A 15,091-nucleotide genomic window follows, 5' to 3' on the forward strand; every position below is an offset into this window, starting at 1 on the left:
TTAATTTCTCTTGAGCACTTGGGGGATCTGGGTGAGGGTGTGGATGCTTCAGGATGAGAGTGGTGCTCCTGAAGCCACAGGTTGGAGAGCCAGGAAGCTGTTTTGCAGTGGAAGGACCAGGATGGAGTCAAGACTAATTTCTCAACAAATGGGCTTCCTGTTTCTGTCCATGGTACCTTGTTCCAAACTTAGGCTCATCAAAACTGGTAAAACCAGGGCAGATGCTGCTGAGCCAACGAGGCATAGAGATGTTAGTGGAGGTTCATTAGTGCCTCAGGACCAGGACGCTTTGCTTCCCAGAGGCCACCCAGAGTCCCCTGCCCCAGTGGTTCCCCTCATGAGCCAGTGTGAAAGTAGGGGCTGCAGGCCACTGTGCCAAACTAATCACAGAGACAAGAAGGTTGGGGGACTGGGACGCCCGAGTGGCTCAGTCAGTTAAGCGGCTGCCTTCAGCTCAGGTCATGATCCCAGCATACTGGGATCAAGTCCAGCATCGGGCTCCTTGCTACGCAGGGAGTCTGCTTCTCCCTCTGCCTGCCGCTCCCCCTGCTTGTGCTTGCTCTGTCTCTGACAAAAAAAAGTTGGAAGACAACAGAGGTAAGTGGCTGGCGGAGGTAGAATGCCCCTTGTTCAGACTGCAGGTGGAAAGGCGGTGGACCCAGAGTTCCTGGAGACCCATCTCCCTGAGAAGGATTTTCTGTGGCTGCCACGTAGCTCCTTGCTGTCAGGGTCCACACTTGTCTCTAGTGTGAACCTTGCCATTCTGGTCTGCACTTGACCACCCACCACAGCCTAGGTGTGGTGGAGAAAATAGGAGGGGCTGGGCTTGGTTCTCTGGACGAAGATGACCTGGCCATCAGGGAGGGTTTGCTCCAGTGGCAGGCACCCAAGGAAGCCCTACCCCCTAGAGTGGACCCTGCTCCAGCTGGGGCTGGGTTCGGTGTGCTAAAACAAAGTGACCAGTAAGCGACCTCTTTCCTGGTTATCCCATGGCTTCTCTACCCAACTCTAAAGGGACTGATACTTCTTTGGCTGCAGTGCCTTCAGCGGCTCACTAGAGCGAGGTTTCCACTGAAAAAGCTGCTCACCCCGCCTCCGTCTGTAGCTTCGGGGTTGTGGTTCCAGACTGCCACCTAGTGGCAGCACACCCGACTTGCGACACTGCGTGTCCCATTCCTCAAGGAGGCTGGCTACCGAGACATGAAGTCCTTTCCTAGGGCGGCCAGAGGGTGCCTCCGGTTAGGACGCGGGGTGAGGGCGTCACTTCCGGTTGGTTTCGATTGGCGCGGCGGGTGGGGCTAGCGGGGCCTGGCCCAGCGGCGGCTCTTCTGCGGCGCTGAGGTGAGTGTGGGCCGGGCGGGGGCGGTGGTGACCGCGAGGTCTCCCGGGCGCGGGGCACCGGCCCTTCCCTGTAACCGCCGAGATGCTCCGTCCGGGGCCCGCCCCGCGCTCGACAATATCTCTCGCCCCGGCGTCTGTCGGGCGGGCCCCGTCTCCACTCTCGGAGCCCCCTCGAAAAGCCCTGTCCCCGCTTCGTGGTTTCCGATGGGCCCCAAGCCCCAACTGGTGCCCTCCCCAGCCCGGCGTCCGCTGTCCGCCTACTCCGGCCCGGGGTTGTTCCTTGCCGGGCCCCGGCCCCGCCCGAGAGTCTTCCTCCCGGGTCCGATGCCTCGGGGAACCCCGGGGTCTCCCCACCGGATTCTCTTCCCAGGTCGTCCCAAGGGACTGCTTCTGCGTCCCGGGGTGCCCGGGACCCTCAAGGCCTGGTGACTCGAGGCCCTTTCCCTTCCCGGCGCCTCTCCACCCGGCAGACGGTCACCAGCTCTCCAAACTCAGCCCGCCACCGCAGCCCCCAGCATGAGCCGGGCTTTTCCCTCGCTTCTGGGTCCAGGTTGTACTCCCCACTCCGCCCCAGCCCTCCACCCCGCCCCATTCCCCCCTCACCTGGTCTCTAGCTTGGAGCAGTTAATGCCTAAACACACTTTCTTGTCAACTCTTACATTAATCGTCTTCCCCATTTACCGCCCCCCATCCCGTGCCCCCTGCAGTTTCTGTGCTTCCTCTTGCCTTTAGCAATTCCCAAAATGCCTGTCCCACTGCATGTACCTTCCTGCTTTCCCACCCTTTTTTGCTTCTGATGCTCCAAGGCCTTTCTCTCAGCAGCCAAATTTTTGTTTTTCTTCTTTAGAGGCCTTTATTCAAGGTCTGACACTGAAGACTTTTTAAATAAAAAATGCACCGTGTCTTTGTTTTGAAAATACGTTAAAAAAAAAAAAAAAAAAACTTTTAGAGAAAACTTTAAAGTACAGAGAATGGATTACCAAACACTAGTGACTGGGTTTGCCGGATGTATTTAAAGATTGTAGTTAAGGCGTGCCTGGGTGGCTCAGTTGGTTGAGCGTCTGCCTTAGGTTAGGGTCATGATCTCAGGTTTCTGAGATCGCGTCCCAGGTCGGGCTCCCTGCTCAGCCGGGAGCCTGCTTCTCCCTCTCCCTCTGCCCCTTCACCCTGCTCCTGCGTGCTCTCTGTCTCTCAAATAAATAAATAAAACCATAGAGAAAGAAAGGATTGTAGTTAAAAACAAAACAAAAACAGGGGCGCCTGGGTGGCTCAGTCGGTTGGGCGTCTGCCTTTGGCTCAGGTCATGATCCCCGAGTCCAGGGATTGGGCCCTGCGTCAGGCTTCTACCCCACTTGTGCTCTCTAGCTCTCTCTCTGTCTCTCAAATAAATAAATAAAATCTTTAAAAAAAGCAAAACAAAAGCATATATGTAATCTCTATGGCCAACGTGGGGCTTGAACTCACCACTCTGAGATGAACACTCACATGCTCTACTGACTGAACCAGCCAGGCACCCCCCTCAACTTTTTTAAAGAAAGCTGTTGAAACAGAATTGCTCTTAGATGCAAGCTCACCAGTCTCATTTGCTTCCCTAAGCAACCCTTATTTTGAACAACAGCATTTTTGTTTGTTTATTTTTATTGAGGTGTAATTGATAAACAGGAATTCTATAAATTTTAGGTGTACACTTACGGTATATGTGTTCATTGTGAAATAATCACATTCAATCTAATTAGCATGGTCATCATCTCACATAGGTACCATTTTCTTTTTTTGTTTTCTTTGTGGTGAGGATATTTAAGATCTATCCTCTTAGGAAATTTCAAAGTTACAATACAGTATTGTTGACTGTAGTCGCAGTGCTGTACTGTAGATCTCCACAACTTTCATCTTGCATACCCGAAAGTTTGTACTCTGACCGACCTCTTTCCATTTTCCCCAACCCTCAAAACTTGGCAGCCAACCATTCCACTTTCTGCTTCTATGATTTGGACTCTCTTGGATACCACATATCAGTGAAATCATGTAGTATTTGTCTTTCTGTGTCTGGTTTATTTCACCTAGCATAATGTCCTCCAGGTTCATCCATGTTGTAGCAAATGGCAAGATCTCGTTCTTCATGGCTGAGTAGTATTCCATTGTGTGTATATACCACATTCTATATCCATTCATCTATCGTTGGACACTTAGGTTGTTTCCACATCTTGTCTATTGTGAATAATGCTGCAATGAGCATGGGAGTGCTGGTCTCTCTTTGAGGCAGTGATTTCATTTCCTTTGCATAGTATAACCAGAAGTGGGATTACTGGATCATGTAATTACTTGAAACATAGAGAATACACATTTTTCCAGATATATATTCAAAACTATTAGAAAACACCACAAACCACGCCAACAACGACCTAAATAAATGGTCTTTTTTGGTTCTATTTTCAACGTTTTGAGGCACCTCCACACTTTTCCACAGTGCATTCCCACCAGCAGTGCACAAGGGTTCCCTTTTCTCCACATCCTTGCCAACACTTACCTTTTGCTTTTTGATAATTCTCGTTCTGACAGGCGTGAGGTGATAGCTCATTGTGGTTTTTATTTGCAGTTCTCTAGTTAGGTTGAGCACCTTTTCACTTACCTGTTAGTCATTTGTATGTCTTTTATGGAGAAATTTAGGTTCTTTGCCCATTTTAAACCCATTGGGTTTTGGGTTTTTTTTTTTTTTTTTCTCGAGTTGTGTGAGGTCTTTATATATTTTATTTTATTTTATTTTATTTTATTTATTTATTTATTTTTTAAAATAGAGGTGGACCTTTTAAAGAGCCACTTCTTTTTTTTTTTTTTAAAGATTTTTATTTATTTATTCATGACAGACAGAGACAGAGAGAGGCAGGGGGAGAAGCAGGCTCCCAAGGAGCAGGGAGCCTGATGCGGGACTCGATCCCAGGACTCTGGGATCATGACCTGAGCTGAAGGCAGACGCTTAACCATCTGAGCCACCCAGGTGCCCAGGTCTTTATATATTTTAGATCTGAATTTCTAATCAGATACATGGTTTGCACATATTTTCTCCCATTCCTCAGGTGCCTTTTCACTCTGTTGTTATTTTGCTGTCAGCACATTTTCTTACACCTCTACACACCTACTAGTGTTTTAAAATCTACATACATAATATACTATTGATATTTTACACTTAACCGTTTCACTCGGCCTTAAAGCTTTGCGCTGCCTCTGACATTGATGTGGTTCATTTCTTCCGACCACTGTGACCTTGACTGTTCCCTGATGATGGATATTGAGGTTGTTTCCCTTTTTTTCTTATACACAGGTACATGGTAACATTCTGGTGTATTTTCTTGTGTTCATTAGCAAGAGTTTCTGTAGGGCACATACCTAGAATTAGGTGTCCTGACTGAATTTGCAGGGTTAAAGTTCTGCCAGGTGGTGCCAGATGGGTTTCCAGAGTGACTGTACTAGTTTCATTATAGGACTCTGAGAATCTCTATTTTCCCTTATGTCCTCAACATTTGCTATTGTGAAGCATTTTATGTTTTCCCCAGTCTATGGGGAGAGAAGTCTTGAATTTGCATTTCCTTAATTCTCAATGATGTTGAAGATCTTTTCAGATTTTTTAAAAAGATTTTACTTATTTGAGAGAGAGAGAGAGCATGAGGGGGGAGGCCAGAGGGAGAAGCAGACTCCCCGCTGAGCACGGAGCCTGATGCAGGACTCAGTCCCAGGACCCTGAGATCATGACCTGAGCTGAAGGCAGACGCTTAACTGACTGAGCCACCCAGGTGTCCCTCTTTGATTTCATTACCTGATTTCCCAAGTCATCCTGTGTTCATTTTTCAAATAAATGGTCTTTTTTGGTGCACTTTAAAACATATTTTGTGTATCTTTTTTTATGTATTAAGTATTTTTACAAATATGTTCACTCTGCAGCTTGTCTTTTAATATTGTGGTGTCTTGTACAGAAATTTTTGGAGTAAAATTAAACAATTTTTTCCTTGATGTACTGTATTTTGCATATTATTTTCTTATAACAGCTATAAATTTTATTTTAAACACTTAGGTCTTCAGTGTGCTTAAAATATATTTTTGTGTGCCATAGAAGGCAGCGATTGAATTTTACTTTCCTATAGAAAATCCGTTGTGTTGGTACCATTTTGAATAGCGTGCCATTATGTCATTAGCATATACACGGATCTGGATGTTCCTTACTTTCTTTACTATGCTCCAATCTCACTTTCGTTAACGTAGCCTTACAGTAAGTCTTGCTGCGTGGTAGGGCGTGCCTCTGCCTACCTTAGTTCTTTTTTGGCATTGCCTTAGTTAATCTTGGATCATTATTATGATACTGAGTCATTTTGTTCAGATTTCCTGTTATGTCCTGTTGTAATTTTGATTGTACAGAATTAATAGATTTATTTGGGGAGAATTGACTTTTTTTTTTTAAGATTTTATTATTTATTTGCAAGTGAGAGAGAGAGAGAGAGAGATCGAGCGCACAAGCAGGGGGAGCAGTAGGCAGAGGGAGAAGCAGGCACCTCGCCGAGCAAGAAGCTGGATGCGGGACTCGATCCCAGGACCCTGGGATCATGACCTGAGCTGAAGGCAGATGCTTAACGACCGAGCCACCCAGGTGTCCCGAGAATTGAAATTTTTATGATACTGAGTTTTCCTATTTATGAACACTGTTTTTCCATAGGTCTTCTTGATGTCCTTCAATAAAGTTTTATCATTTTGTCCCCAGGGTCTTGGACCACACTCTGATAAACTGTTGCTGCATGTATGGTATGTAGAATTATGTTCCCTTTTTTGTTCTTAATATTTCTTTTTCCATCTCTTTTCTGCCCACCCCCCATTGGACTTGCCAGATGTTTGTGTGTTTTATTAGCAGTGTTGAGATTATGTTCTGTTTCTTTAAATCAAGTATTCTTTATTTTCCTCCATTTTTTCTTGAATCACTTTTCTTACTCTGTGTCTAATTTCTTATTGAATGTTTAGATCATTTATTTCAGTCTCTCTTGTGCTAAAATAAGGGCACTAAGAAGGCACATTTTTCCTTAGGTAGCCTCTGTTTCCATTTCTGTGTTTTTCTTGGAGGGGGTACTTTTTATTATTTTTTTTAAAGATTTTATTTATTTATTTTAGAGAGAGCATGCATGAGTGGGGGGAAGGGCAGAGGGAGAGGGAGAAGCAGAATTCCCGCTGAGCAAGGAGCCTGACTTGGGGCTCCATTCCAGGACCCTGAGATCATGACCTGAGCCGAAGGCAGACGCTTCACCGACTGAGCCCCCCAGGCTCCCCTGAGGTGGTACTTTTTTATCATATATTTCCAGTATAACAACAGTGGTCAGAGAATGTTTTGCTAAATGTTACTAGTCTTTGGAATTTGTTGAAACTTCTGTTGTTGGCATGGTTTGTGGTGTTTTCTAATAGTTTTAAATATATATCTGGAAAAATGTGTATTCTCTATGTTTCAAGTAACTATTCTCTACTTGTTCCACTTGTTTCTGAGGGAGGTGTGTTGAAATCTCTCATTCCAGGGGAGGTTTGCCAGTTGCTCTTTGCTACTTCACTTAGCATTGGCTTTCTACATTTTGAGTTTCTTGGTAGATACACACTTGTCTGTAATTACAGCTTCTGGGTGGATTTTCCTTTTATTAATATGTATTACTCATTTTTGTTCGTATTAATGATTTTAACTTTCTGTTCTGTTTTGATTGGTATACATACTGCTAAACCACACATAGCAATGCATATTAAGCTCAGAAGCATCACGATGAAGGGAAGAAGCCAGAGGAGTGTAGACAGCATAGTTGCTTTGATAAAGTTCACCAGAAGCACCACTGGTGGAAGTCAGGATGGAGGCTCACCTTCGGGAGTTCAGGAAGGAAGTAGAGCCTGCAGGGGCAGGAGGGCTGACGTGGGTGCTGGTTCTGTGGGCACGGGCCCTTTGTGACTGCCCCTTGAGCTGTGTGTTCAGGATTTGTCGACTCTTCTGCATAAATGTCATATTTCAATAAAGAGCGTTAAAGGTAAAGAAAATGTAGGGGCGCCTGGGTGGCTCAGTCGGTTAAGCCTCTGCCTTCAGCTCAAGTCATGATCCTGGGGTCCTGAGATTGAGCCCACGTCTGGCTTCCTGCTTAGTGGGGAGTCTGCTTCTCTCTCCCTCTGCCCCTCCCCCTGCTCTTGCATGCATGTGCTCTCTCTTTCTGTCTCTTAACTGAATAAATTAAATCTTTAAAAAAGAAAAAGAAAAGGTATATAGCTACTATTTATTTTAATTAGTGTTTGTGTGGTCTAGCTTATATTCAGCCTTTCTGTGTTACTTTATTTTAGGTTATGCAGGTGCATTTTGTGTGTATCTATCAGAGAATCTTGTGCTTCTAGTAGGTGAGTCTAATCCTTTTATTTCTTACTATTACTCAGCTACTGAACTTGTTTCTATAGTGTTGTATATTTTACCATCTGTACTTTGACTTTGTTCTGTACCTTTTGTTGATTTTTTTTTTTTTTTGCTTCTCTTTCTCCTCAACACTTAACAAGTTGTCTTTATTCTTTCATATAAAGTGAATGAGTATCGCCATCTTTCTCCTGAATGAGACAGCTTGGTGTGTCAGGTTGAGGGGAACAGATGACCTGAAAAGCTGTGCACCTGTGCCTGCAGTGAGGCAGAGTAGGGCAGGGCAGCCCCAGGCAGGGAGCGGTGTCTGCCCGGGAGACCAGCTGTGCCCCGATGGGGATGAGTGTGGCCCTGAAGTTGCCCATAGGAGGGGCCAGCCTGGGCCTCCATGTGTTCCTCTCTCTTCCCTCAGCACCAGTGTGACTGCTGATTCCTCCCCTGGGAAGCCCAGGGTACCAGGTGATGGCGGCTTTGCACCTGTCTGCCCTGCCCCAGGTGAGCATCCATTTTCCCTGAGAGGTCTGAAATCTCAACATAGGGCTTCCCTGCCTGCTCTGCCTTAGTAGACACTGTCAGGCATCTTGGTCTGGGGTATTGAGCAGAGGACGGGTGACCCTGGGACTCCCCCAGCCTTCTGGAGTTACTGGCTTCATGACCAGAGGCTCAGGCCACTCCCCTGGGCCGTACTGGGGGATCATGCCTGCAGTCACCCCTGTGCTACTACTCCTGGTATGTTCTGCTGCTCCCACCCCCAGGGCCCACCCTGAGCCACACCTGGGCCTGCAGCAGCCCCTGTCATTCCAGGCTGAGGTGACCTTTGAGGACGTGGCCGTGCTATTCTCCCGGGACGAGTGGGGCCGTCTGGGCCCTGCTCAGAGGGGCCTCTACAGGGACGTGATGCTGGAGACCTACAGGAATCTGGTCTCCCTGGGTAAGGCCCCTCACTAGGATGCTGGTCAGGGAACAGCCCTGGGGACTGATGGTTCAGCAGGGGCTGGGCTGGGGGCTTCACCCTGTGGTCCTAGGCAGTCCTGGTCTATACAGAGGAGGGGCCAAGTGGGGCTGGCTCAGTGATTTTCTCCTCTGAGCTCCCAGATAAGATGGCCTCCCTGCCCCAGGCCCAAGACAGACCCCTCTCCAGAGGGATTGCGTACCTCCAGGTGGAGAGAGCCCCCTGGGCTTTTGTTCCCTGCGCTCAGATCTCATCTTCACGACCATCCCCAACCCTCCAGAGTGTCCAGACTTCCCATCACCCCACTTTGCCTGTGGTTCTGCTTCCCACCACAGTCCCAGATGAGAATCCACTCAGTGCAGCCCTGCATCCTTGGCACCAACCCTAGGCCCCGTTTTCTTCCCAGGAGCTGGACCTGCAGGTCCCAAGCCTGGGGTGATCACACAGTTGGAGCAAGGGGATGAGCCGTGGGTCCTGGATGCACAGGGCGCCAAGGGGAAAGAGCGACTGAGAGTCAGTATCTCAGGTGCGTGAGGGGGGCCACTTCCCTAACAGTTGCTGAATAAGCATTTGTCAGGATCCAAGATGTGTGGTTAATGACTCAGGCATTTAGAACAAGGTATATCAGGAGCAGCATGACAACCCTGGGAGTAGCCTGTGCTGAAGTCCAGGTCACCTCCATCAGCCCGGGTGCCTCAGTGTGGTGATTCTTGAGCTGAATCTTCTAGGAGGGTGAGAGGGGGCATTGTTGGCAGAGGAGAAGAGGGAAGGCTGGACCCCCAGGACCCCATGGAGCCTTGCCCTTCAGAGCTCATGCCCTGTGAGGAAGGTCAGATGGGGCCATGGTGATAGAGACCATTGCTTCATTCTCCTTTTCTGAATTATCCACTTGACAATTATAGACCGTTACAAGAAAGAATATCTCATCACCCACATACCAGTGTGTTCTGTCGTGTGCCTGCTATCCCCTTTCTAGTGCTCTCTGTTCTACACCCATATACGAAGGTCACTTCTTGACAGGAATGCAGCGATCCCATGTGTACTGCTGTCATCTCCTCATCTCCTTTTTCACTCAGTGAGTGTCCATTTTTATACACATGAGTCTCAGTCACCACTTTTGCTGGAAGTGCCAGTGGGAAGGGTGCTGTCTAGTTTCATTGCTATGGATAACTCCCATAAGTATTATTTTGCACGTCTTGATAATGTCCTAAGAAGCATCTACTGGTTAAAGGACTTGAATTTCTCTTTTGTAAATTTGTTTATTCAGATATCAATACTTACAGAACCAGGATAAATCCTAAGTTTATAACTCAGTGAGTTTTTATAAAAACCATCTTCCAAATCAAAATGCAGAACATTTCTAGTTCCCTCGGAACCCACTGGGCCTCCTCTGTCATTTCCCACTGCTCCTCACAGGGTCCTTGTCTCTGACTTCTGGAGGCCACTCTGCCTCTTAGCTCTGTGTCTGGTCTCATTTGGGGCATCTGAATGTTGTGAGGGCTGCCATGTTGTATAAAGTATGTTCTATTCCATTGCCGTACAGTGTTCTATCATATGAATATACCACAAATTATTTTCCATTCTTGTTAATACTTGGTTGTCCCCATTTTGGGATTGTTGTGACTGTTTCTCTTCCTCACAGAGAATGCATTTCTGGTGGTGTGTTTCTGCAAGTGGAGTTGATGTGTGCATGTCTAGGCAAGAAGTAAGGAATGGAGGCTCAAGGGTATCAGGAAGCATTCTGTATGGCATCTTGAGTTCAAGGGGCTGGTGGCTAACTGGGTTGCCTCTCAGGCCTCTGATAAAAGCCCAAAGAATGGGTTCAGCCTGCTAGGGAGAGCTGAGGGTCACGGTGTGCCCTTCTGTCCATGGTTGGCACAACGTTGGCCCTCTGCTGTCCTGAGGAGGCAACTGATTTTCCTACCATGGATTTTAGGGTGGATTAGCTATTGTTAGGTGGCCTTAGGCTCATTTTTTTGTCTGTCAGATGTCCTCCGTGACTTTCAGGGCAGAGCCCCTCTGGTCTCCATGGTGGTACAAAGCTTCTGTCTTCTTTCCTTTTCTAGTGAGGACTGGCATTCTACAGTCCCACTTAGGCAGAAGGCAGGCAGGAAGAATTGGTCAGGCCTGGGTTGAAATACTTGCACTGCTGCAAGATTGCAGCCTTGGGTGAGGTCTTTAAGCCTCTGAGCTGCAGGCTCTCATCTCTGTAAGGCGTTGTGACTTAGGAGATGATGGAATTGGTACTGTACAGGTAGTCAGCAGCATCTCCATATTTTCCTTCTCAGGTCAGAACAGGTGGTCCTAAGATGTTGTGTTCGTTGTTTCAGGTCATGGGACCAGGACTGAGTACAAGGAGTTGTCTTCAAGGGAGATGCTTGATGGGGAAGAACTGGATCAACTCCAGAGGGCTGTTCCCCAGGGACCTGATCCTGGAGAGACCCATGCATGTGTCTGGGAGCCAGAGGAGAGCCTGGACAAGCTTGTGGAGCAGAGAGGCCTGAGGCCAGTCACATTGACCAATGAGGATAGTGTCCAGGGGTCTGGGGGAAGCCTCAGGTTTTGGTCAAGCCCTGTCTCTGATCAGAGACCTCACAAATGCGATATATGTGAACAGAGTTTCGAACAGAGATCATACCTTAATAACCATAAGCGAGTACACAGGTCAAAAAAGACAAATATAGTCCATGATTCGGGGGAATTCTTCAGTGCAAATTTAGTTGTTAAAGACGATCAGAAAATTCCTCTTGGGAAAAAATTGCATTATTGTGGTTACTGTGGGAAAGCCTTCAGGTACAGTGCTAACCTTGTCAAACACCAGCGGCTTCATAGTGAAGAGAAGCCCTACAAGTGTGACGAGTGTGGGAAAGCCTTCAGCCAGAGCTGCGAGTTCATCAATCACCGAAGGATGCACTCAGGGGAGATCCCCTACCGATGCGGTGAGTGTGGGAAGACATTCAACCAGAGGCCCAACCTCATGAAACATCAGAGGATTCACACCGGGGAGAAGCCCTATAAGTGTGGTGATTGTGGGAAACACTTCAGCGCCTATTCGTCCCTTATTTATCACCAGAGAATTCACACTGGAGAGAAACCCTATAAGTGCAACGACTGTGGGAAAGCCTTCAGTGACGGCTCAATCCTTATCCGACATCGTCGGACCCACACTGGGGAGAAGCCATTTGAGTGTAAAGAATGTGGCAAAGGCTTTACCCAAAGTTCTAACCTTATCCAACATCAAAGAATTCACACTGGGGAGAAGCCCTATAAATGTAATGAATGTGAGAAAGCCTTCATCCAAAAAACCAAACTTGTTGAACATCAGAGAAGCCACACTGGAGAAAAGCCCTATGAATGTAATGACTGTGGCAAAGTCTTCAGCCAGAGCACACACCTTATCCAGCATCAGAGGATCCACACAGGAGAGAAGCCGTACAAGTGTAGTGAGTGTGGGAAAGCCTTCCACAACAGTTCCAGACTCATCCACCACCAAAGGTCGCACCATGGAGAGAAGCCTTACAAATGCAGCGATTGCAAGAAAGCCTTTAGCCAGGGTACTTATCTGATCCAGCACCGGAGGATCCACACTGGAGAGAAGCCCTACAAGTGTAGCAAGTGTGGGAAGGCCTTCCGGCACAGTTCCAACATGTGCCAGCATCAGAGGATTCACCTCCGGGAAGACTTCTCGAGGTGACCGTGGAGAAGGGCCCATGAGTTCCGCTGTGCAATTCCTCCTTATGACCTACCCCACCCCTTTATTTATTGTCCACACAGTGTTGTTACAGATGAAGGGCATTTCTAATTAAAAACAAACAAACAAAACCCTTTTCTTAAACCAAAAGCAGTGCATGTTCATTTTGGAGAAATTGAGAAAGGTAAGCAAAAGGTAGTTCTCCCCTACTTAGAAAAAGAATCCATCACTGCTGATTTAATATATGCTTCCTTTCACACATAGTTAAGAGCATTTTAAAAAGAAAATACTGTGTGCTTGTCATTGCAGGACGTAGATTCTCTTGGCTTTGCTATTTCCTCAATCCTAGAAAACTCACACTGGAAAGAATTCTACATATTTACATATCTTTACATATTGTAAATTTAAAAAATTAACAGTCATACTTTTTTGTGTGTCTTTATAATAGAGTTGATAATTGCCATTTTTATTGTGGTAAAATATACATAACAAAATTTACTATTTTAACCATTTTTAGGTGTATAGTTCAGTGGCATTAAATACATTTACAGTGTTGTATAACCATCACCACTATTTTATTATCTGAAACAGAAAATCTGTACCCATTAAACAATAACTCTCCTTTTCCCCTTTGTCTCACATCCGCTGACAATCGCTGTTCTATTTTCTGTCTATGAATTTGCCTATTCTAGTTTTCTCATAAGTGGAATAATACAATATTTGCCCTTTATAGCTGACTTATTTCACTTTGCATAATGTTCTCAAAGTTCGTCCATTTTGTAGCCTGTATCAGAATGTCATTCTTTTTTATGGCTGAAAGAAATGACCTTGTTTGTAGATACCATGTTTTGTTTATCCACTCATCTGTTGATGGACACTTGGTTTTCTGCTTTTTGGCTGTTGCGCATACTGCTGCTGTGAGTGGGTGTGCAAGTAGCTTTTTGGATCCTTTTTGGGGTGGTGGGAGAGAGAGTGCATGAGCAGTGGCTGGGGACCTAGTGGCAGAGGGAGAGGGAGAGAGAGAATCTTAAGCAGGCTCCACATCCAGCACAGAGTCCGATGTGGGGCTCAATCTCACGACCCCAGGATCATGATCTGAGCTGAAATCAACAGTTGGGTGTTTAACCAACTGAGCCACCCAGGCGTCCCTTGGATCCTTACTTTCAGTACTTCTGGGTGTACTTCTGGGAGTGAAATTGCTGGGTCATATGGTAACTCTATGTTTAACTTTTTGAGGAACAGCCAAACTTCCACAGTGGCTGTACCATTTTACATCCCCACCAGCAATGAATAGAGGGTTCTGATTTCCTTGCCAACACTTGTTATTTCCCATTTTTAAAAAAATAATGTCCATTTTAATGGGTGTGAAGTGGTATCTCATTGTGGTTTTGGTTTGCATTTCCCTGATGACTAATGATGTTGAACAGCTTTTCAGGCACTTATTGACCATCTGTATGTCTTCTTCAGAAAAATGTCTGTCCAGATCCTTTGCCCATTTTTGAGTTGGGTTCTTTGTTTTTTTGTTTTTGTTTTTGTTTTTAAGTGTTGAGGTAAAGGAGTTCTTTGTATATTTTGCATAGTAATCTCTTACCAGATACACGATTTGCAAATATTTGCTCTCATTCTGTGAATTCTTTCTACTCTCTCGTTTGTGTCCTTTGATGCACAAAAGGCTATTTTAAGCTAATTTTTATATATTGTATAAGGTAAGGGTCCAACTTCTTTTGCATCCAATTTTCCCTAAAACATTTTTTGAAAAGACTGTTCTCCCCATTGAGTAGTATAGGCATACCTCAGATATACTGTGTGCTCAGTTTCAGGTCACTGTGATACAGCAGATATCCAGTGAAGCAAAGTTATGTTTACATTACAGTGTACTGAGTGTGCAATAGCATTATGTCTAAGAAAACTGTATAAACCTTAACTTAAACACTTTATTTCTAAAAAATGCTATCATCTGAGCTTTCAGCAAGTCATAATCACTGATCACAGATTCCCATAACAAATATAATAATGAAAAAGTTTGAAGTATTGAGAGTATTACCAAAATGTGACAGACACAAAGTGAATAAAAGCTGTTGGAAAAATAGTGCCAATAGACTTCCTCACCATGGGATTACCACACATCTTCAATATGTAAGAAACACCATAAAGCAAAGCACAGTAAAATGAGGTATGCCTGTATTGGCTCAGGCTGAAAAAAAAACAAAAAAACAAAAAAACCCCACAGACCTGGTGGCTTAAAAAACAAATTTACCAAAAGAAACAAATCTGTCTCTCATAGTTCTGAAAACTAAGTCCAAGATCAAGGTGTAGGCTGATTCAGCCCTAGTGAGGATTCTCTTCCTGGCTGAAATACAGCTGCCTTCTCACTGAGTCATCACATGGTAAGATCTCAGATGTCTCTAACTTTTATAAGGGCACTAGCCCTATCAGATTAGGGCTCCACCTTTATGATCTCATTTAACCTTTATCCACAGTTGACAGGCCCTATCTCCAAATACAGTCACATTGGGTTAGAGTTTCAACATAATGAATGGTGGGGTGTGTGTGTGTGTGGGGGGGGACTATAAACAGTTCATAAATGGTCTTGGCACCCTTGTCTAAAATCAATTGACCATATATGTAGGGGTTTCTTTTTGGGTTCTATTCTATTCATGTATATGCCTATCCTTATGTCACCACCATACTGTCACTTATTGTA

General features: G+C 45.6%; 1 protein-coding gene across 3 annotated transcripts; it reads left to right on the forward strand.

Annotated features, from left to right (window-relative positions):
* Positions 1-1,274: 1,274 nt before the first annotated feature.
* ZNF34 (zinc finger protein 34) lies at positions 1,275-12,911 on the forward strand. 3 transcript variants are annotated; one of them, XM_032415546.1, is made up of 8 exons: positions 1,275-1,341; positions 1,712-1,891; positions 6,089-6,129; positions 7,681-7,734; positions 8,157-8,239; positions 8,500-8,675; positions 9,103-9,222; positions 11,027-12,911. In XM_032415546.1, the coding sequence occupies exons 6-8, from the start codon at positions 8,642-8,644 to the stop codon at positions 12,388-12,390; spliced, it is 1,518 nt and encodes a 505-aa protein (XP_032271437.1). In that variant the 5' UTR covers positions 1,275-1,341; positions 1,712-1,891; positions 6,089-6,129; positions 7,681-7,734; positions 8,157-8,239; positions 8,500-8,641; the 3' UTR covers positions 12,391-12,911. The 3 variants fall into 3 exon arrangements, with proteins under 3 accessions (XP_032271437.1, XP_032271435.1, XP_032271436.1); XM_032415544.1 differs by having other exon boundaries at positions 8,549-8,675; XM_032415545.1 differs by lacking the exon at positions 1,712-1,891 and having other exon boundaries at positions 1,297-1,341; positions 8,549-8,675.
* Positions 12,912-15,091: the final 2,180 nt, after the last annotated feature.

The sequence above is a fragment of the Phoca vitulina genome, unplaced genomic scaffold (assembly GCF_004348235.1).
Source record: "Phoca vitulina isolate PV1807 unplaced genomic scaffold, GSC_HSeal_1.0 scaffold18, whole genome shotgun sequence".
Lineage (NCBI taxonomy): Eukaryota > Metazoa > Chordata > Mammalia > Carnivora > Phocidae > Phoca > Phoca vitulina.